The 24,036-nt window shown below is 42.6% G+C and overlaps 1 protein-coding gene across 1 annotated transcript in view; it reads right to left on the bottom strand.

The window, feature by feature from the left end:
- LOC144329451 (putative ankyrin repeat domain-containing protein 20A2) overlaps window positions 1-5,522 on the bottom strand; it is an 82,770-nt gene extending 77,248 nt beyond the window's left edge. The window contains exons 1-3 of the mRNA XM_077949111.1: window positions 5,014-5,522; window positions 544-658; window positions 208-381 (exon numbers count right to left, since the gene is read on the bottom strand). Of these exons, the coding sequence (XP_077805237.1) occupies window positions 208-381; window positions 544-658; window positions 5,014-5,216 (492 nt within the window). The 5' untranslated portion in view covers window positions 5,217-5,522. The remainder of the gene's footprint in view (window positions 1-207; window positions 382-543; window positions 659-5,013) is intronic.
- Between the last annotated feature and the right edge of the window lie 18,514 nt (window positions 5,523-24,036).

Raw genomic sequence — 24,036 nt, 5'->3', positions numbered from 1 at the left:
AGTGCATTTTATAAAGCTGTGCCCTTGAATGCTTCTTTAAAAGTATCAATATTTAAAACAAAATCTTATGCAATTAAGTTATTTCAAAATAACTTAACTTACATTTGCATTCGGGGAATGGTTGAGCTTCCAAATATAAAAAAATTGACCCTTACCTATGTCAATGATAAAACAAATATTTTTGAAAGAAAGTTGATTGATCTATACCTTGTCCAGTGCTTCAATATTTGCACCATGGGAAAGTAGTTTTTCTGCCAGTGAGGTGCTCTCACTGTACACAGCATAATGGAGAGCAGTGTTGCCGTAGATATCCTTAAGGTTTGGATTGGCACCATGTTTCAGCAAAATAACGGCACAAGCCTCTTCCTGGCAATGGATAGCCTGTCCGTATTAGACCAAGAAACAGATTGTAAATTCTAACAATTCAAAATACACATTCCACAGGTTTCACCAACTAGTTATATTTAAATGAGATCAATTCATTTTAATTCTATATATGTAAATCAAATCCATGTCAGGCTAAAAGAGTTGGCTCTAATATACCTGTATCAAGGGTGTTCTGTTTTCTTTGTCACAGATATCAATCTGGCACTTTCTGTTGATCAGGAGAGTTACCACTTTCTCATGGCCACTGGCACAGGCCAAATGTAGAGCAGTTCTACAAGAGCAAGAGGACTTTTTAGGAAACGGTAGTGCAACATCTCAAAACATACCATCATTCATGTCATTGTAAAAATTGAATAGCATGTTTTTCCTCTGCCTTCAAAACAAATACTTAATTTTTTTAAGAAAGTGCAATACTTACTAGCTCTTATTGCTCACTGCCTTAATGACAACAGCAGCCTATTTGAATAGGAAGAGCTCAGTCTGTAGATTCAGTTCAACTAGGGCTTGAGTCCTACTTTAAACGCTGTCACTTACCAATTATTGCTTAGCCTTTCTGTGCCTCAACTTCTTCATCAATAAAGATGACAATAGTAGCTATCTCATAGGACACCATCGTGATGCTTAAATGAGAAGCTATGTGAAGTATTTAGAATAGTTCCTACAACAGCTCAATAATTGTAAGATTTTTGTTTTTTGAGACAAAGTCTCACTCTTTTGCCCAGGCTGGAGTGCAATGATGTAACTATACCTGGAACTCCTGGGCTCAAGTGATCCTCCATCCCCAGTCTCCTGAGTAGCTGGGACAACAGATGTGCACCAGCATGCCCAGCTATTTATTTAAAAATGTAGAGTAAGAACCTCACTTTGTTACCCAGGCTGGTCTCAAACTCCTGGCATCAAACAATCTTCTCACCTCAGCCTCCCAAAGTTCTGGGATTACAGGTGTGAGTCACTGCACCCGGCCAGATATTATAATTGTTAGTATTACTACTACTTAACAAAAGCATTTTAATTAGGTAGAATGACACAATTATACCTACTTTGCAGGATGGCTTAATGAATAGGTCACATTTTAACAACTCTGACATTGGAATGCCACTTATAATTCATGATTTATTATAACTCTAACTGGTAGCATTTTAAAAATTATCTTATTGATATATAAAATAGTGGAGCATCACACAATCCATGAGACCTTACATTAAGTAGAATATGGTAACTCAGCACTAGGGCAGTTCCAGGCATGTAACGGAAACTGAAATACATTTCAGTTCTTAAAGGGACTATGGGGAAAGAGCACCGAAATAACAATCATGCATTTTTTAAACAAATTAATTCTTTGATTTTCAAACAACTTGAAGTCAAAGGAAACTCATGAGTCAAATGAATTTGTATGGCTCATTTTATTCAATTCTTATACTTACAGAATATATGTAAATAAGACTTTCCAATGATTAATATTAGGATTTAAAACTGATAAACTTTTGAAAGGGCAGTTCAACGTTATCTTCTACCATTTTCTAACTTCAGAAATGCTTTTGTTTGAAAGGTGGGAGATAAAGTTTCAAGGAGATGAAGTCCCAATATTCCTATTGTAAATCTCTCAGCTTGTGCAGGCAGGGCAGGTAAACATGAAGTTTTTAAGGATAGAAGGGTCCTGAGAGATAGAGTATGTCTGCTACATAACAGGTACTCAGGTTATGCTTGATGCATAAATGGAATGAAATAATGGATAAATATAGCTGGGGAGTTCACTATTTTTAAATAAACTCCTATAAAGCAATATTTTTGCAATAGTAATTATTTATATGTGTTATTTTTTATTTTTAAAGAATACAATTAAAATGAAATTATTAATCTATCATTGTTTGAATAAATGGAATGAGTATATAAGAAAAACATGTGCATAATAAAATATATAGATAATAAAATCTGGAAACACAGATAAAAACATTCCCTTCTTACTTCTGAAGATGCTAAACATTCAAAGAAGATAACAATACACACAATAATGATAAAAAGTAGAAAGCGAGAAATTATTTTTATCAGTGCAAGATTCATATTTCTCTCTTCCCAAGGATGATTCCATTAATAGTAAACTTTTACTAGAAGTTTTGTACATGCTCACTGCAGCAATCACAGATAAGAAAAAGGAAAAAAAAACACTTTACTTAAAATGCAAATACTCGCAGGGCGCGGTGGCTCACGCCTGTAATTCCAGCACTTTGGGAGGCCGAGAAGGGTGGATCACGAGGTCAGGAGATCGAGACAATCCTGGCTAACACGGTGAAACCCAGTCTCTACTAAAAATATAAAAAATTAATCGCGTGTGGTGGCAGGCGCCGGTACTCCCAGCTACTCGGGAGGCTGAGGCAGGAGAATGGCGTGAACCCGGGAGAGGGAGCTTGCAGTGAGCCGAGATTGGGCCACTGCACTCCAGCCTGGGTGACACAGCAAGACTCTATCTCCAAAAAAAAAAAAAAAGCAAATGCTCAGAAATTACAAATTTTATCATATTTGGTACTTTTTTTTTTTTTGCTAAAACAAGACCATAGTATGCTTCCGTATGTATAATTTAGCTATTTTTTTTTCCTCGCTGGCTATAGCAAAATACATCTTGACACATCAACTTACTTCTATACCTATTGCCACCTTCAATGGTCACATATTATTCCAACCTATGGATGCAACTGAAATTTATTTATAGGATCCATTCTCTGGGTTCTTTTTAAAATAAGTTCTGTGAAAACTAAAGTGCATGTATCTTTATTTCCTAAGGGCATTTTAGTATAATGGAATTGATGAGTAAAGGGCACATTTTTAAAATGTAGTACTTACCACCAAATTATCTATTTGAAAAGTAATCAGCAACTTAAACTTTTAAGTAGCAGTATAAAACATCCTCACAAATATTGTGGATAGAAAACTGTTTGATTCCTCTTTTAAATTCTTATACCAGAAATGAGAAGGATTTTTTCCTATATACATAAGTAACTTGTAGATCTGGGGAAAGGTACTTTGCCCACTTTTACAGTGTTTGATGATTTGATTTGAAAGAATTCCCTGTAAAATGAAGATGTACTTTTCATCGAATGTGTATTATAACTTTTCATCTAATGTATATATATAACTGATATATATAACATATATCTGGAATACGTATGGTATACATATCAGTAATATCTAAATCTTATCATATATAATGAACAATATAGGCTGGGTGCAGTGGCTCACACCTGTAATCCCAGCATTTTGGGAGGCCGAGGCAGGCAGATCACTCGAGGTCAGGAGTTCGAGACCAGCCTGGCCAACATGATGAAAGCCCCTCTCTACTAAAAATACAAAAATTAGCCAGGCTTGCTGGCACCTGCCTGTAATCCCAGCTACTTGGGAGGCTGAGGGAGGAGAATTGCTTGAATCCAGGAGGTGGAGGTTGCAGTGAGCCAGGATTGTGCCATTGGACACCAGCCTGGGCAAAGAAGCGAGACTCTGACTCAAAAAAAAAATAAAAGAATATAATGAATTCCCTATAAAATGAAAACATACTTTTCATCTGAAAAAATATATATATAATATATTAAATATTTTTCTAGTAAGCTCTCTTTTATTTTGTTAACTTTTTTTCTGAAACATAGTTTTAATTTTTAGTTTGCTAAATCAACCTTCACAATGTCTGCTTACCAGGTCATTCTTAGGAAGGCGTTTGTCAACATAAAATGTACCCGTAAAATAAGCATTTGTATTTTCTTCTGGTACTTTACTCATTTGCACATGTAAACATTTCAGTCTGTATTCCATCAGGAACTCATGTTTGTGACATAAAATTTCATTAGTTTTCTTCAAACAACAGGCACTTTTTCATTAATAATTCATCCTTTCCTACTCATCAATCCTTACGTATATCTTACATAATTTCAGTGATTCTGGGTTTCCTATTCTGTTCCATACATCTCTTTTCAGCTGTTCGCAAACAATTAATTGTAGAAATTAATAGCACATTTTGCTATCTAGAGGAGCAAGTGTTTTTTTACTCCATTATGAGATTTTTAAAAATGTCATCACAATAGTGAAAGACAGCAGGTGTCATATAAAAATGTTAAAACCTTGGTATTTTCATTCGGTCTATGTAAAACTGACAAACAGAGAAAGAGCTCACATTTTGAGAAAAGTGTTCCTTTCCATTCAAGAACACAGAACCCACCTCCCACTTCCAAGTTGCTCTCTAAGAACCTTCAGTAAAGAACCTAGCTACACAGGTGGATACGGATGTAAAACGGACAGTTTTATCTGAGAACTTTTCGCCTACTGAAAATCACTCACGGTATTTTTGATAGAGGAATTAGTTCTCTCATTAGGCACCTCCTATAATGTATACAAACCATGTTTTAAAGGTGTTCCTTAAAAATAACAACACCGTATATGCTTAACTTTGTGAGTTAAATCACTCAAATTCTCCACCAATTGCTCCAGCCAGGGAATTATGTCGGATGGAAAACAGCTGAGGGTCCGCTTGGCTTCGCCGCTCGGAGGGTGCCCGGCGCCCTCCAAGGCCCAGTCCAGGGGCTGCGGGGAAGCCGGGCCTGGGGACCCCCTCCCACCCCGGACTGAGCCCCCGCTCCCCGCTACCTGTGCTGCTTGTCCAGGGCATCCAGGTCGCCGCTCCTGCGTGCCAGGCATCGCTCCACTTCCGCGGCGTCGCCCTTGACAGCAGCCTTGTGGATCTTCTGCAGTTCGGAGTCCCGGATTCGGTACCCGGAACCGGTGTAGACGTGGTCTATGGAGCCCAGGACCGTCTGGCCCCTGCGGCTCCCGAAGCCGAAAAACTTCATGGTAGTGACTTCTTCTCAGACCCCCAACCACCGACCGGCTCTTGAGTGGGGGCAGCTCCCTGTCACCTTTTCACCACCCCCCACCCGCCCCCGACGACCCAGCCCCAAATCCAACCCCAAGTCCCGATCCAACCCCAAATCCGCGATCCAACCCCCAGTCTGCGATCCCAAGTCTATGATGTACTCCAAAATCCGAGATCCAGCCGGGTCCACCACAGCCTTCAGCAGCGACACTCGCAGCCTCCGACCTCTCAGACCCAGTGAGCCTCGCAAAGCCGTTGGGCGCGCGCCTGCACCGCGGTGGCCGCCCGGCTCCCGGAAGCCGCTCCCTGGCTGCGCGCGCCGGCAGGTGGGGCTGCAGCTCCAGGCGGGCGCCACTGGGCTCGCGGGTTCTCCTGGGCATTCCCCAGCGGCCCCAGGATCCTAGGCGCGCAGGGAGCCAGGCCTGAGGAGTAGGACTTGTATGGCCTTGCAGCCGCCCCGCTCCTCCTCCGGAGGGAGATCGGGTGCTGGCAAGGGCACTTAGAGGCCACCGGAGTGGCTTCGCAGATAGCCTGGCTTCACGCTGAGGCTCTGGCCCTGGAGTCTGTGTGGCTAGTGTCCGGTAGTGGAAAAGGCATGGAGAGCCAGGAGCTGCTCCTTCCTCCACCCGCTCTCACCGGTGCCAGTGCCCGACTGCGCGGTTTGCAGCTGCAGATCTGGCACTGGCGCGGGATGGCGGAGCTTCCCTTGGATGTCCTCAGGGTCCCCGAGTGCACAGCCTACCTGGCCTCAGGGTCCGCTCCTCTTGGACATCTCTCTGGATCCTGGGCCCTGGCACTAAGCAATCTGTATCCACATGCATGAGACTGAGGGGCTGCTGGCTAGGCCGATCGCCTGACTTAGCTGCCTGGGCGTCTGGGCTCAGGATCCGCGCTGCTGGGGGCACGGGCCTGGTCTGGGGTGTCCAGTCACTTGCAGTGGCTGGTATGCCAGCGGGGGCTGGAGGCCTGGTACCTGATGTCCTCAGGGTCATGTGCATCACCCGCCCACTGGTGGGTCTGCTCTGACTTGGTCTCCTCCAATAACACAGGGGCTGCCGGGGTGGGCTCTTCCTGGTAACTGGCATGGTATTAAGCAGCAGGTTCCCACCCTGGTGCCGCTGCTGTGCAGATTGCCTGACTTGATCGCCCAGGCAGTGGCCCCAGGTCCGAGTGGCAGGTGTGCAGATAGGGTGAGGGGCACTGAGGGTCAGGGGGTTGCTCCGTCTTCTCTGCCCGTGTGCAACTTGCAGTTCTGCAGTTTTCTGCAACAGCTGAGGCGCTGGCGGGGGAAAGCAGAACTCCGCTGGATGGCGTCAGGGTTGCCGGCAGAGAGCACAGCCCGCCAGGCCTGAGGGTCCGCTCCTTTTCCCCTTGCTCTGAAGCCTGACCCAGATGCTGAGCACTCTGCCTGGATGCTGATAGCGCTGACTGATCGATTGCAGAGCCGGTCATCTGGCTTTGCCACTGAGGCATCTGGCCCCAGGATCTGCGATGCTGAGGGTGGCCAAGCAGTTGCTGCCCACGTTCAGGTGGCAGCTGCAGCTTGGGCACCGACAGGGATTGGCGGGGCTGGTACCTGATGACCTCAGGGTCGCCAAGTGCACTGCCTGCCCAGCCCAGGGTCAGTTCCTTTTTGGCCTGCGCCAACAGCGCAGGGACCATGGTGGCTCAGTTCTCTGTGGAAACTGGGATGGGGTGAGCTGCCAGTTCCTGTCCTTTGGCCGCCTGGCCAACTGTCAGACTTAGCCGCTGCCGACCAGGCATCTGTCTCTAGGGTTGCAGTTACTTGGGTGGAAGTGGGGATCGGGGTGGGCGTGGAGCCTCACCAGTTGCCAGGCCAGCACTGCCTTTGCAACATATTCAGATGGTGGCGGCAGCTTGGCAAGAACTCAGACCCAGCAAGCGCTCCTACCCAAGTGTCAGTTCCCAACTCTGATGCCTCCACCCACAGAGCCCTGTCCCCCAGTGATATCCGCTACTCCGTGTCCGCTGTGCCTAGGGATCCCAGGCGGTCTCAGCGACACACAGCGAGAGGGAGGGGGCCCGGGGAACCATGGCGGGTATGGAGGCCCTGCAGTGCTCAGGATTCCTGCAGAAACGCTGTGCACTTGCTACGCTGGAGCAGGAGCAGGAGGAGGTCAGGTACCCCTCTAGAGTCTGGAGTCCGAGGACAGTCTCCTTCTTTGGAGGCCAATTCTGTTGCTGCAACCTCTGCCGCCACCAGCAGGGCAGCCGCTGATAGAGCCCCTAACCTGCCGCCCGCTGTTGGCCCCGGATAGAGCCCCTAACACCCTCCCCTCCTGACCTCGTGATCTGCCTGCCTCGGTCTCCCAAAGTGCTGGAATTATAAGCTTGAGCCACCACAGCCAGCCTCTTCTAAGAGTTTTATAGTCTTCCCTTTTACACTTAGGTCTAGGATCCATGAAAGTCAACTTTTGTGCATGACGTGAAGTCGGGTCCAGCCACAGTCTTTTGCATGTGGCTACCCTGTTGGCCCAGCACCATTTGTTGAAACGATTGCTTTCCCCGTGGAACTGTCTTGGCACCTTTGTTGAAAATTAATTGACTGTAAATATGAGGGCTTATTTCTGGACTCTCAATTCTATTCCATTGATCTGTAGGTCTATTCTTATTTAGTACCTCACTGTCTTGATTATGTAGCTTAGTATTTTAACAGCAAGTTTGGAATTAAGAAATGTGAATTCTGCAACTTTGTTTTTCCTTTTCAATATTGTTTTGAGTATTCTTGGCCCCTTTGAATCTCCATATGAATTTTAGGATCGGCTAGTCAATTTCTACAAAAAAAAAAAAAAAAAAAAAAAAAAACAGCTGAGAATTTTGATAGGAGTTGTGTTAGGTCTATAGATCAATTTGGGGTATATTGTCATTTCAACAATAGTAAGTCTTTTGTTTCATGAACATGGGATGTCTTTCCACTTATTTAGGTCTTCTTTCATGTCTTTCAAAAAAAAACTAGGTTTTAGAATATAAGTTTTGGAGTTTTTAATTAAATTTATTCCTAAGCATTTTATTATGTTGGTGATATTCTAAGTAGAATTTTTAAAAACTTCCCTTTGAGATTGTTCATTGCTAATATGGAAATACTTTTTTGTGTGTTTTTATATATTGACCTTGTATCCTGTAACCTTGTTGAACTATTTTGTTAGTTCTACCAGCTTTTTTTTTTTTTTTTTTTTTTTTTTTTTTTTTTTTTAGTGGATTCCTTAGGATTTCCTATATACAAGATCCTGTTATTGGCAAATAAGGGTGTTTTACTTCTTCTTTTCTGATCTGGACGCCTTCTATTTTTCTTTTCCTGCCTAATTGCCCTGGCTAGGGCCTCCAGTACAATGTCTAACAGAGTGGCAAGAATGGGCCCCCGCTGTCTTGTTCCTGACCTTTCATCATCAAATATCATGCTTACTGTGTGATTTTTGTGTCTTTCATCAGGTGAGGGAAGCTCCCTTGTATTCCTAGTTTGTTGTGCGTTTTTATCATGAACAGGTGAATTTTGTCAAATACTTTTCTGTATCTATTGGAGGATCAGATGGTTTTTGTCCTTTGTTCTCTTAATATGTTGCATTACATCAATTGATTTTTGAATGTGAAACCAACCTCACATTCTTGGGATAAATCCCATTGATCATGGTGTGTAATCTCTTTCCTATGTTGTTGGATTTGATTTGCCAGTATTTTGTTGAGGATTTTTTTTTTTGTATCTGTATTTGTAAGAAATATCGGTCTGTAGTTTTCTTATATCTCTTTCTGTTTTTGGCATCAGGGTAATGCTGGCCTCCTAGAGTGATTTGGCAAGTATTTCCTATTGATATTTTTTGGAAGAGTTTGGGAAAAACTGGTATTAGTTCTTCTTTGACTGTTTGGTAAAATTCATCAGGGAAGCCATCTGGACCTGGTTTTGTGGACAATTTTTCAATTATGAATTATATCTCTTTTTAGTTTTAGTTCTATTAAGTCTTGTGATGTCTTCATTCTGTTTCAGTAATTTGTGTGTTTCTAGGAATTTGTCCATTTCGTGTCTAGTCTGTTGGCATGTGGTTGTTCATAGAGTTCCCTCAGAATCCCTTTTATTTCTCTAGGGTAGGTATGATATCCTCTCTTTCATTCCTGATTTTAGCACTTTGAGTCCTTTCATTTTCTCTGTCACTCTTACTAGATGTTTGCCAATTTTGTTGATCTTTTCAAAACATCAACTTTTTATTTTGCTGTTTTTTTTTTCTATTCTTATTTATTTCTGTTCTAACATTTTATTCCTTCTACTTGCTTTGGGTTTAATTTGCCCTTTTTCTGGCTTCTCAAAGTAGATCGGGCTATTGACTTGAGGTCTTCTTTTATAATACAAGCACGTACAAGCAGAAATTTCCCTGTAAGCATCGCTTTAGCTGAATCCTCTAAGTGACTGTGTGTTGTGCTTTCATTTTCATTTCATTCAGTAGCTTCTAATTCCCTTTGTGATTCTTTTCTTTGATCCATTTGTTCTTTAGCAATGTGTTGTTTAATTTCCACTTACTTGTGAATTTTCCAATTTTTCTTCTGCTACTGATTTCTAATTTAATTACATCATGGTCAGAGAATATCCTTTGTATGATTTCAAACTTTTTGAATTTATTGAGCCTTGTTTTGTGACTTAGCATATATTCTACCCTGGGAAGCATTCCCTGTGCTTGAGAAGCACGTGTCATAGTGTGTACCTGAGCTGGGAAGGGCTTGGTGCCGACTAGAACAGAGGGAGGGGAGGCTCAGTACAGGTGTGCTGGAAAGAGCCCCCATTCTCCACGTTCTTGGGAGGAAGCACACCCCAAAGGCCCCCGCAGCATTCCTACCTCCCTGGAGCTTTTCTGATCAAGAAGGAGTGTCTGGCCTGCAGAGGGGCCACCGCTGTGTTTGACATGTCCTACTTTTGGAAGTTGTACCTGGTGGGACTGGATACAAGGAAAGCTGCCGACAGGCTCTTCTCCGCACATGTCAGCCAACCCCCAGGTGTGGAGCCTGGAGTTGGGGGGAATGTTCCTGTCTCTCCATGGGCACAGCTGCAGGTACTGAGATGACCTGGCAAGTCATCCTGTCCCCTCGGGCACCTGAGCACACTGCTCCTTGCCCTCACCTGGCCTTGGGCCCCCCTTTCTGGCCCACTTTGCCCCATCCCAGGCCCCAGGCCCTCATTACTTTCCTCCACCTCTCCCTCCCACCTTCCTTCTCCTCCTCACCTCTGCCTTCCTCTCTACTCTATTCCAGAAAGGATATGTGGCAGCTGGCCCTCAGCCACCTCTCTCCTGGCACTGGGGGGCCCAGTTGCCCCCATGCTCTCACAGGTGGGATTGCCAGAATTAAATAGAAACACAGGATGCTCAGTTACTTTTGAATTTTGAATACATAATGACTCGTTTTTAATATAAGTATGTCCCAAGCCATATTTGGGACATACTTGGGATCTTCATCTGCCTTTTTGTCACCCACCCACCCAAAAGCTTACGCATCCCCATCTTCATGAGTGTCCAAGGCTGCCAGAACAGAGGATCACAGACCCGGTGGCTTAAAACAACAGCAATTTGTTGTCATGGTTCTGGAAGCTGGAGGTCAAAATGAGGGTGTCTGCATCTGACACTCTGCAGAGGACCCTTCCTTGCTCTTCCAGCTGCTGGTGGCGGCCAGGAATCTTGGCCTTCCTTGGCATGCAACTGCATCACTGTAGTCTCTGTCTCTGTCACATGGCCTTATCCAGGTGTTTTTTGTCTCTCTCTTTTTATTTGTTTATTCATTTATGAGACGGAGTCTCACTCTGTCGCTCAGGCTGGAGTGCAATGGCACGATCTTGGCTGACTGCAACCTGGAGTGCAATGGCACGATCTTGGCTGACTGCAACCTCCGCCTCCTGGGTCCAAGTGATTCTCTTGTCTCAGCCTCCAGAGTAGCTGGGATTACAGACATCCACCACCGTGCCCGGCTAATTTTTGTATATTTAGTAGAGATGGGGTTTCACCAGGCTGGTCTCAAACTCCTGACCTCAGGTGATCCACCCACCTTGGCCTCCCAAAGTGCTGGGATTACAGATGTGTGACACCAAGCCCAGCGGTGTTCTCCTCTTATAAGGACAGCAGTCAGAATAGATGAGGACCCACACTAACGACCTCACTTTAACCTGATCACATCTGCAACGACCCCATTTCCAATTAAGATCACATTCCCAGTCCTGGAGTGAGGACTTTCACATGTATTTTGTGGGGATCACAATTTAACACCTAACATCATCTCTCCAGTCAGCCAACCAACAAACCCACTTCCCAGACTCCTAGTCACCTGCTGCTCACCTCCCATTAATCCAGCCACACACTTAGTCTTCCATCCACCCATCCACCAGCCCACACATCCCTGTTTCTCCATACATCTGTTCTGCCTTCTACTCACCCACTCCCATCCTCCCATCCATCTGCCCACCTTCCCATCTGTCCATCCATCCTCCATCCACAAAGTAATTTATGCCACAGACATTTATGGAGTCTTCTCCGGTACCAGGCACAGTGCTAGGAGCCCCGGAATGAATGGGGGACATGAATCTTGTCCCTAAAAACTTCTCAGCATGGTGGTGGATGGGTGGGAGCGGCCGGTGCCAAGGCATTTCAAGAACAAAGAAGCTTCCTTCTCGCAAGGATGATGGTGATGGGATGTCCCACCCATGGCCAGTCCTCTCTGGTTCATTCAGCTGAAATGGCATCCCTGGGTTGAGGGGCTCTCCAGGTCACCTCCCAGTAGGGCATCCTGTCTGGGGGTTATCCAGCCTCTGTGACAAGCAGCTGCCCTTGTGAGCAGCCCTGGGGAAACTGAGGCAGCACAGACCCGGCTGGGGCCTCAGCACAGATCCGGCTTTCTTCTCCCTCTCACAGGCTCCACCGTGTACACTTGCATGCTCAACCACTGTGGGGGCACCGAGAGTGGCCTGTCAGCTGCCTGACACCCAGTCACCAGACCTCCCTGCTGGTCCCTGCCTTTGAAGTTATGGGATGCCTCTATGTGCACGGTGCTGTGACTGCGACCTGCTCTGTGGACTGATGGTTGTGGACAGGGCGGGATGGACAGGATGGGCTGCTGACGGCAGCTCTGTCATTACCTGTTGTGCCCACTGTGGTCAGGGCTGGGAGATTAGAGATCTCGTTTCAGGCTAACTGCGGGCTTTGTTCAGGTGGCACTGCTGGAGCTCCCAGTACTCAGTGATTGCATCTTTGCACCTGTCCACACTGCTGCGTTTTGGAGAGGCTGCAGCGTGGACATGCTCAGCTCGGTTGCCCAGAACAGAGCATGCCAACGATAGGCCGTGCCTCCCACTCAGAGCAGTCAGCTCCTTTCTGCCACTGACATCCTTGCTGGGATGGCTTCTCAGCTCATGTGACCCCCTAGTCTGAGGCATTGGCAGGCCCTTAGAAGATGTCCGGCTTGAGGCTCACACTGATGCCTGATTGCCCTCTGCAGTCCCTCCATGTCTGCTTCCATGTCCTCCGTGACGGGTAGCTCAGTGCCCTCAGTGACGGGTAGCTCAGTGCCCTCATGCCTTGTTTGCTCAGCCCCGACTGTTACACAGAGCCAGGACCTGCCTCCTGTCCCTTCGGCTCCCTGATCCTGTCCCTGGGTTCACACAGAAGCCATCTGATCTCTCGTCCTGTAACCCATCCCCACCAGGGATGAAGAAGCAGAGAGGGAAACATTCTCTCCAGGAAGGGGCATTGCGGCCTCTGGGACGGGACTTGCACAGGGGAAGGTGCTGACTGTTCAGCTCTTTGTGTTGCCCCCAGGGCAGAGGCACTGTCAGGGGTGAGGGCCCAGCTCATTCAGAAAACCTGGCATCTCCTGATTCTTGATCTGACTGTGCTGCTGGCAAATGTAGTTGTTTTCTCACTGGGACATGGCCAGTGTCAAGCCCCAGTTTGGGTACTGGGGGAAAGAGGCAAGGGGAGAAAGGGCTCACTCATGATCAGCTCATGACCTGCACCTTCAGCAGCAGTCCTTGAGCACCGACTGTGTGTCAGGCTCGGTTTGAGGCAGGGAGGACCCTGCAATGAACCAAACACAGAAGGTTCTGGCCCATGTGGAGTTTCTACCTCTGGTGGGAGAAAACAAGATTAAAAAAATAAAAGAAGTGGAAGGTGTAGGATGTTAAATGGGTCAAGAGGAAAAATGACCAGAGGGAGTGGGATATTGGGGAACCTCTGGGGTGCTGCCGAAAACAGGGAATAGTGAGGTGAGCCCTTTAGCCTCGAGGCTGGTGGCGGAGATGAGCTGTGAGCATGAGTGAGGGGTCCTGTGGGGTGTGCAGATCTCGCCTACTGCTTCCCTCCTGCCGTTGGTGACCTGGAGGCTGAGAGAGCCATGGGTTGAGCCTGAGCGCATGTGCTTCCTGGATCTGTGAGCTCATTCATTCACTAATTTCCTCGACAGTCATTGTGGAGCCTGTACTGTGTGGTAGCGCCAGGGCAGCCAGAGCCGGGAGCAGTTGAAAGAGGCTGGTGGGGCTTCAGGGACTCCACAGTGGGCTGTATGTGCAGATGGGTGCAGGAAGGGCCCTGTAACACCTGGAGGGGGACACACAAGGGGATGGGAAAGAGCTATATGCTAGGAAAGGCCATGCAATGGCGCTGAGCTTGGATGAGCAAGGCTTCCTGGAGGAGATGGCTAGCCTGAGCTTGGAAGAATGGGTAGGAGCTGCTGGCTACAAGGGTGTGGAGGTGAGAACCAGTGTGACCTGCCCATCGCTGGTCCTCTCTGGGACATTCAGCTGAAATGGCATCCCTGAGCTGAGAGGAGTGATGGCCATAAGGAGCTGGGTATCAGCCCCCAGGAGAGGGGTGGCCCAGGCACAGCCCATAGCCACAGACTTAGTGAGTCTAGCTAGGGAGACAGCAGAGGGGCCAAAATGAAGTCACAGGTCACCAAAATCCTGGCCAGGTCCTGCCACTGCCTGGCTCAGTGACCTGCCTCCCTGAGCCTCAGTTTCCCTTGGCTGGGGAATGAGGACCTTGCTCATACCCCCTCATAAAGGAAGCTGTCAGGAAAGTGCTTTGAACACTGAGCCATCTCCCAGTGGTGCACAATTAGCTTTCCAGAGGATTCTGGTGGATTCCTAGAACTGAGGGCTGGAGATTGGCGGTGCTGGCTGCTGGAAAGGTTTGCACTTGGTGGGTGTGGGGTTAGCGCAGTGAGTCACATCCCCCAGGGCTCTGCAGGTCTTGGGGACACCACTCAACAGGATAAAACCACAATGTGGGCTTTGCTTACTTTCAGGCTTCAAAACTGCACTATTTGAGTTATGAATATGCATGGACATTAAATATGCATGTATTGAATATGTGTGCTACCTACCCATGCTACATCAGATCACCATGAAGTTGAGAGAATGTGATGATTTACATGTGATCAAGGTGGCATACAAAGCAGCTGTCAATCTTAAAAGTAATTTTAAATGATCTTCATTGATCTTTTTGTAAGATTACAAAAGGACACATGCTCCTAGGATCCATTCCAATGATACTGAAAAGCACAAAATAAGGTGCACAGCCCACAGCTCCCCACTACACCCAGTGCCGATGGTGCAAGCCCCCGGGCCACCCTGCCTTCTCACTGCTCTCTGCCATGTCGGCTTTGCAGCCATGCCTGGACCTGGGCTGACTGGCCTCTGGCCTCAGGACTGGCAATTTGTTTTCAGGGAAGTTGATCATGGATGGTCAGGGCCATAGGAGTCCAGGTCCATCAGCTGCCATCTCCCTGGGCACCAGGCAGCCTCAGTAGCTCCCATGCCCTCCTGGGAGAGGCCTGAGATGGCTGCAGACTGGTGGGGCCACCCAGGAGCCAGGGGCCTGAGAGTCACTGTGTGTGTGTATGTGTGTGTGCGTATGTCAGTGTGTGTGTGTGTGTGCGTGTGTGTGTGTGTGTGTGTGTGTGTGTGTTGGGGAAAGTGAAGTGAGGTGGAGTGTGTGTCTGGCACTGGGCTGAGGACGCCATCCAGAAATGGTCCCAGCCTAGGAGTTGGGGAACCCCTTGTGGACTGGCTTGTCTCTTTGCCTTCATTCTCCATTGTGCTCACAGTGTCAAGAGGAGGAAGGGAGGAAGCAGCCTGGCTGGGGCCTGCCCGGGGTCCTGAGAGGTCTCTCGTCCAAGGGATGCTCCCAATAGCCCTGTGGGGTCAGATCTTGTGGGTCTGCCCCTTTTACAGAGGAGAAAATGGGGGCTCAGAGAGGTGAGAAGTGAGCCTGGTGAACCACAGAACTGCATCGGGGCCAGGCTGGCCTAGGCCTGTGTGTTCCCAAGACACTGTCCTCCCAGGGTGGGGGCATCCCTGTGAGGAGGGCGCAGAGGGGTGGGTGGTAGGGGTTGAGAAACAGGTCCTTCTCCAGAAATAATCTGTCGTTGGTTATTTTGTATGCGTAGTTCAAGTTTTTTATGATTATAGTTAATATCCTAAGATATAGGACCAAAATTAAGGTATGTAAGTTTAACTTTTGACCTACAGCTTTGAATGTTATATCAAGTCATTATTGAATAAGCATGTTATTATAAGCACTATATAACATTAATTTGGTTTTATATTTAAATTTTACCATGTGAAAATTAAACTTTAGAGTTGAGAAACTTGAATAAATTGAATGTAGATTTTTTTAAAGCCAATATGAGGCTTAAATCATATGCTAATCTTTTTATATAAAAATTGAGTTTTACATTTATAATTGAAAGTCACCCTGTGACCTTAGGCCCTTCAGGTCATGAAAATATTCATTAAATTTTTTTTATTAATCCATCAACAAAACAAGATTAATTGGGCTAGAAAATTAAAAGGGTCAGGGAAAGTTGAAAGCATGAAGCAACAATAGAAATCATTGTTATTGTATGCTCAATGCACTTTCCCAGAGTTTGAATGCAGAGAGATGGTGAAAAGTGATCAATTATAATTTAAGTACAAGAAGCATTGGAAATGACAGTCATAAAAAGACACATCTGGGTTTCTACTTTGCTTTCTACAGACAGCTATGCATATATGAATACCATGAAATACCACTCAGCTATAAAAAGTAAAATATTTCTGATATATGCAACAACCTGGATAAATCTCTACAAAATTATACTGAGTAAAAAATGTCACTAACATAAGATTACATACTGTATAGTTCCATTTATATGACAGTCTTGAAATGACATAATTATAGAAACAGAAAAGAGAACACATGTTGCCAGAGGTTAAAGGCAAGAATAATGAATGGAGAGGCTGGAAAGGATGCAGACCTGGCTATAATGCAAATGAAGCATTATTGCTTGAAGATAATTAATATATATGATATTATTTATGATATATTTCAAAAGTTGCTTTCCTTGGAATTTTGATATATTTCAAAATGATACATTTCAAAGGTTGCTTTCCTTGGAATTTTAAAATCTCTGTTTCTATAACTTTCCATACCTTAGGTCGGTATTATAGATTGCATAAAAATAATAGAATTGATTTATTTTTAAGGAAAAACATTATAACAACAACTAAAATCTTCATGATTGTTATAGCTTTATCCAATCGTGACAAGTATTCAATTAAATCCAACAATATCAGTTATTTAGAAGTTATAATACTCCTCATCTATATAATCCCGAAATAGTGGTACCTCCCGACATATTTATAACTTCAAGGTAGAGCAGCTGTTTATTTCCTTTGAGCAAGATAACCACATGCTTGTCTGTCATGGATAAATATATTTACAACTCTAATTACTTTTGAGAAAACCATGTTTAACAACACAGCAACATTTGGTGGCAAATATTGTTTAGTACTTCTAAGCACAGAAAATGGCTTTTCATCCACCCCTTTAAAATGCAGTGTTTTTATGGACAAACATTTACTTGAATATCACAGAAATCATGTGAGCGAAATAGAAAAATGTGGTAACCTCAGACACTAATTTTGACAAGAGGAAATGTGTTCCAAGACTGTCATCAGAATAAGTGACTGTTTTCAGCAGTAACAGAAATTTCAAGGATCAAAAGTGACTGTAGCAGAAAGCGGAGGATATCCTTAGGCTGCCTAAGTTTTTGTATCTGCACTGGACTTTCAACACGGCCAGAGGTAGCATTATATTCTGTCACTTACGGTAGGAGTAGAGGAATTGGAGGGCCCCAAAGGGATCACACTTAGGTTCCCTCTCCAGCAACCAGGAAGAAGCAAAGAGGACCTGTCCTTTGGAACCAGAAAACCACTTTGTGTAAATATTGCGCATATGGTGGGGGGAGTTGTAGAGATGCATGATAGAAAAGCTGGTCTTCCTGATTTTCTTGAAGGGTAAAGCTTACCTTTTATTTTGGCACAGTGATGATTGGTTTAAAGAAAATTGAACAAGAATACTTTATGTGTGTGTACACATGTATAGATCAAGTCTGTAGTATACGTGACCATGTATAATGCATATTAACCTATACACACATGTGCATGTTTTTTATAATGTGAATTCCAGTTTAATATACCAATTATTAAAACTGTTTATTATTTTAATGTGATACAACTATTTTATCAAATTTTCCATTCTGATTACCTTATTGAAACTGACTCAAATGTACCGTAATACAGAGGACCAAGATGATGACTCATTTTTTTTTAAGGGTCAAGATACTTTATTTTAAGTACAAAGGCATTTTCATGATCTGTAAATGTGTGTATTTGTGCAGTCATATAAACATTTCAGCCGGGTGCGGTGGCTCACGCCTGTAATCCCAGCACTTTGGGAGGCCGAGGTGGGCGGATCACGAGGTCAGGAGATCGAGACCATCCTGGCTAACACAGTGAAACTCCGTCTTTTTTATTTTATTAAAAAAAAAAAAAATTAGCCAGGCGTGGCAGGCTCCTGTAGTTCCCAGCTACTCGGGAGGCTGAGGCAGGAGAATGGCGTGAACCCGGGAGGCGGAGCTTGTAGTGAGCCGAGATTGCGCCACTGCACTCCAGCCTGGGGACAGAGCGAGACTCCGTCTCAAAAAGAAAAGAAAAGAAAAGAAAAATTTCAGAGGTATTCCCATGCCAAATCTCAAAGAGTATATGCATCCATGATAAAGAAAATAAATCTATACTTTTCAGCAGAAGGCCCTGTAATGTACATATCAGTCCTCTAATTTCCTTGCAGTTTGATGACTCATTTTACATCATAAGAAACCTGTTAGTATTCTCTAATTATAACACTGTTTTTACTGTAATTCTCACTTGTCTCTATCAGTCAGTTTTCTTCATCATTGCAGAGATGGAAATTTCTGTGGGGACTAGGGCTGATGTAATCAGATGTCGATGAAATGCCCATAAGACTCTTTTATACAGGCAGCACAGCATCATACATCCTTCCTCTTTCACCACGTGTCATCCCCATCATGAAATGAAATTTCCATAACTGACTTATGTCTCAAACTCTTCTCTGATGTCTGGCCCTCCTTACATTAAAACAATTCCTTCATTTCATCACCAACCACCGTCAATTAGTATTATTATTTTTTTGCTGTCCTCTTGCTCTCTTAGCATAGTATGAATTTTTTTGCAGCATCCATGAGTGAAGGATGTTCCTTTAGCTGTATTTTTTCTTATCAAGTAGAAAGACCAAGAAAGTGGTTAGTATGCTTCTAGTTGACCCATGGGTGTTGAAAACCATTTTTTCAACTACATTTAATTATCTGCAAGCAATAACGTTTCATTTGCATTATAGCCAGGTCCACATCCTTTCCAGCCTCCCCATTCATCATTCTTGCCTTTAACCTCTGATGACAAGTGCTCTCTTTTCTGTTTCTATAATTATGTCGTTTCAAGACTGTCATATAAATGGAACTATACAGTATGTAATCTTATGTTAGTGACATTTTTTACTCAGTATAATTTTGTAGAGATTTATCCAGGTTGTTGCACATATCAGAAATATTTTACTTTTTATAGCTGAGTAGTATACCATGGTATTCATATATGCATAGTTTAACATCGACTTTTAGGGAAACAATCATTTTCCTCTTTAGTTCATTCAGACAATTACTCGTAACACACAGGCCTAGTCCTGCTTTTAACAACTCTGAAATCTTGAGTTCTAATATCCTTCTCTCTCATCATTATTCCCTATTCATCAACCTCATCCCACCTGTTCTTTCATAAAAACTTCACCTGTACTTCAAATTCTAGCACCATAAACATTATTTTGTTCAATATCAATTTTTATTTTCCTGGAGTCATGAATTTGCCTATTGGGCTAGTTTTTCACATTTTAGATGACTTATTCCAGGCATACTTATTTCCCTTGCCCTGTCCAACATCCAAAACTTGCTCAATCATGTCTCCAGGCACACTCCTGAGTGAAGTTTTTAAGTTTGGTCAGTTTATTATCCATGCACATTTTTCAGTCTGTTCTTTACATTTCTCACAAAAACAATTCCAACCCTGAATTAATTTTGGCTACACTCATCAAATGACATTGCCTTTAATTTTTATACTAAGAATACTATTAATCATTTCTGCGAAATAGTTTACAAATGTAAATAGGTGGTGAGATATCAAATTTTGTGTTCTTTCTCCAATTTTTGCAACTAGAAACTTAATCAATTCTTTTTTGTTATGCTAGTGTTTCCCTTTACAAGTCTCTTCTTGAAATTATTGCCATGAAAATTAAACTTCAAAAACCAACATTAGTGAGTAGAAACACAGTTATTCAAAGTCATCTGAAAGAGGCAGAATGTCACCTGCTAGGCTAAACTTAAGTGAAACGTAATTGAATGTATTAATAAATGTCATAAGGAGTGATATCCTGAAATTTGGGAAGGATTGGTTACTCGTGAAAGAAGAACAAAAGGCAAATCTCAGCCATAATCATTAGCAATAGCCAACTAAATTCTTCAAGTATTATAAACCCATCTGCAAAACCCTCTGACCACTTTAAGCCCTTTTGATTATAATTTGGCCTCCTCAAAAGATACGTAAGCAAGAGAAAATTGCAATAGACATTATGACAAAAAGATGTGTTATCCATGTAATAGTTACATTTTTAATAAAAGTAAACAGCTTAGAACTCTAGATACATATGGATTTTTCTTTTAGTTGCATTCAGTATGCTATCCCTCTGAAGGGGATCCAGCCTTATTGTGTTGATAAAGTCTTGTTTAGGAATTTTCTATTGCAAGCTCTGGGTTTTGCAATTTTAGTAAAGAATCTCTCTCTCTCTCTCTCTCTCTCTCTCTCTCTGTGTGTGTGTGTGTGTGTGTATGTATTAGGAGGAATGCTTCTTATATATTCTACAATGGGTTGAGCCTTTCCTCCAATCTTCCTAAAATACTAAAGCCACCCTTGCTATAGCAGATGAAGTCACATCCTACCTCCATGAGAAAACAGAAGCCATCTGAAAATAACTGCATTAAGTTCTTGCATTCTAAGAAACTTAATATGTCAAGCTCTATTTTTTTTTTCTGTATCAAAGGAAAAAAATGTCAGCCCACTTCTATCCAAAGCTGTAACTGTTACTGTCAGTTTTGTGCACAGAAGTTCCTCTCAGATTCCCTTTCCTTTTTATGCTCTTGTCCCACAGAAGCTTTACTCTTAACGTGGGCCCCTGAAACCATGGACTACTCAAAGTGCTCTCTCCTGGGATTTTATGCCTTCTCAGGGTAGCCTCTAGCCAGTGACTTACAGAAGTGTGACAGTCCAGTCACCTTTCCAGAGGTAAGAGATATTCTGCTGTGTAATTTTCATTTTTGAGTTTCTTGCAGAATTAGGATGAGGCTGCAACTTCACTTGAAATCACAATCTTGTTGGACTTTTCTCCTGTCTTGCTTTTTTTACTCCTTGTACTGTTTCTCTAACAACATTTCCTTAATGAATCACTTGTGCATAAATCCTTATCCTAGCTTCTTGCTTCCAGAGAATCTGACCTCAGGTAAAAGCTAATTACAACTACCACCTGCATTTGGTGTCATAGTCCCTGTTGTATTACACAGAAAATTAATAAAATTCCTAGTATGCTTATTTCATTAACATTTCTCTTTCTCTGAACTTGTTCTTTGATCCACCAAATATCTTTCCCTAATTATCACATAACTTTCTTCTTTTCTTTATATTTGTGTCTCTGGAAACAGTAGTCTATGCTCATTTTTCCAGCTTATCACCTCTTCTTTACTACTTAAATTTAGGTTGTGTTTTTCTTCATTAAAATTATTTCACTAAGGTTAGCAAAAGCCTCCTAATTAACAAAACCTACAAGCTTTTTTGCAACATAAAACATTTTTATCCATTCTTTTCATTTTTTCAACTATTCCTTCCTTGACATTAAGATACCACTATAATCATTTATGCCTTCATATTATACATGTTTACTGATGTGTTTTATTGAATGTCAGATACCAGACAAATAAATAAGGGAGAATTGAGATAGTAATAATACACACAGTGTGACATGAAAGCAAATAATAAAGGAACATAACCTACTCTGTTAGAACAAGATAATTTTTTTCTGAAAGATACGATGTTTGGGCTGACTCCTGTATGATTTTAGTGACTTAACTTGTGACATATTTTCCTACACCTACAATCTCAGGTCTTGAGACCATTAACTACCTAAACAGGACAAGTAAAATTTGGAGTAGACAGAATTATCTCACCTAAGTCCGGGCTAACATTAGTGTTACCTCAGTGATGAGAAATGACTCCTTCCACCTGGTGTGTATGCAGCTTCTGATCTTAGTATGTTTTTATTTTTTCTCTGCCCATGGAAGCCACTAGCTCTGTGACTTATTCATGCAATCCAGATGCCCTGATGACCTAGATGCTTTAAATGCCTACATAGCAGCTCTGTACCGGTCCTAGCTTCTTAGCAAGGCTTCCAATTGCTATCCTTATCTGTCATAACAATTGAGCAGAAAAGAATTCTACGAAAGCTGAGCTAAGATCTTGTGTCAGTGTAAGACTTACAGATAGTGACTTCTAAAGCCTGTCAACTGAGGCTAAATCTCTTCTCTGAAATGCTAGAACTGGGAAATGCAAAAGGGAGCAGAGAGAAACATTTGATTAAAAAACTCCACAAATGCAGGTTAAGATTGTAGCCCAGGGAGATACAAAAATCTATTCCTGAATTCATAAGTAACTGGTAGAAGCCCTTACACAGAAAGCATTGGAGAAAAACAATTTTATTTAAATCGTTGAATCTCTATATGTGAAGTCTCAACTCTGAAAAACAGAATACTGTTCATTTAATCGTAATGGCATTGCTAGAAGAGAGCGACCACCCCAGCTCAGCTTTGTGAACAAGAATAATGCAGGGCAGCTGAAACTTCAGGATGAAAATGACATATCTATACTATATGAGACACGAATAGAGAAACTGTGTTTAACCTTATCTAAGCATGTCCCAACAGGAGGTTTCTGTACTCCACCTTAGTCTGTATGTCAACTGAACCTTTATTGCCTCTGCATGGCAGATCCTCTTTCTCAAGTCTAGATAAACAAAGTCCCCAGGGCTGGGGCAATAGCTTCTGGCATCACATGGTGTGAGCCCAGAAGTCCATTTTCAGGGCCAGTGATTCAGTAAGTGAAGTGTTCAAAACTCGAAATTCAAGCAAACGTGGCTTCCAATACCACAGATGTTTTTAGAACTTCCAGGAAGTGAAATTTATATCATCTATTTTTGTATTTAACAAATGCATATTCCAACGTACTATTTTTAAGAAAATGTGATAACTACTATAAAATGCTATAAAAATTATTGGTACATAATATGAGCATCTGTTATAGCAATTATTAATATTGGGGATATTTGACTACTGTATGTCTCACTGAAGTAGCTTTGGAAGGTCCTAGAATCATAACATCTGCTCAGCTTACAAATCACTAGCATACTTCATGAAATTATTATTAACTTTATATATGTTAGAAAATCTACGAAAGGGATTTCTAAAAGAGGCATTTCTAAAAACTGTCTATAATTCATAACACATGAACATTTTATATATAATCTGAAAAACACTTTTAACATTTTTGCCTAAGATCAGAGTTTTTTAAAAGGCAAAGACATATTTTAAAACACATTGAATTATTTTATTGTATATCTTCTTGTCGAAGAAAAAAATCTTTAAAAAGTTCTGAATTCATACAAAGTTTTTATCAAATCTTTATGAAGTTTGACATATTAATAATATTAACTTTGATCATGGCACATTTAAGATATGTACACACGTGATACGGCAATTACATATTTTTTGGTCTGGTTTATTTAAAGCCTGCATGGAAGTACAACAATATGCTCGGTTTTTTATTTTATTAATCTAGATAAATCATATAAAATTAACACCTATTTACAATATAATGCACATAATTATTAATATAGCTTAGCATTGTGTGATTTTATTTTTATTATTTCAAACAGATAATTCCATTTAAAAGGCAACATACAAATTTTGGGCCACAAAAAGGAAATACGAAAACCTTTAGGCCAGCTGTTAGCTAGCATTTGAAAAGCAAATTAAGCAGGTTTGTAATATAATGCAGCAGATGGAGAAAATGTGATCACCCAAGGAATAAATTTTCTTTATCTATCGTTTTAAGTTAGGTCTGTCAGTGTGCCTCTCAGAAAGTCAGTGGTTTTCTCTCATAACATTCTTTACATTCTTGTAAAATAATGTTCTTTTACAGGTATTTTCTGATCATATCTGCTCTAAGGGTAAGGGAATGTTAATACAAGAAAATGACAACATCTTGTTTCATTTTAAAGAGTAGATGGTTATGTAATATTGTTTACTGCACATAGGTATAGAATATG

This window comes from Macaca mulatta, chromosome 10 (genome assembly GCF_049350105.2).
Source record: "Macaca mulatta isolate MMU2019108-1 chromosome 10, T2T-MMU8v2.0, whole genome shotgun sequence".
NCBI lineage: Eukaryota > Metazoa > Chordata > Mammalia > Primates > Cercopithecidae > Macaca > Macaca mulatta.
This window is presented reverse-complemented; position numbering and strand designations above follow the sequence as displayed.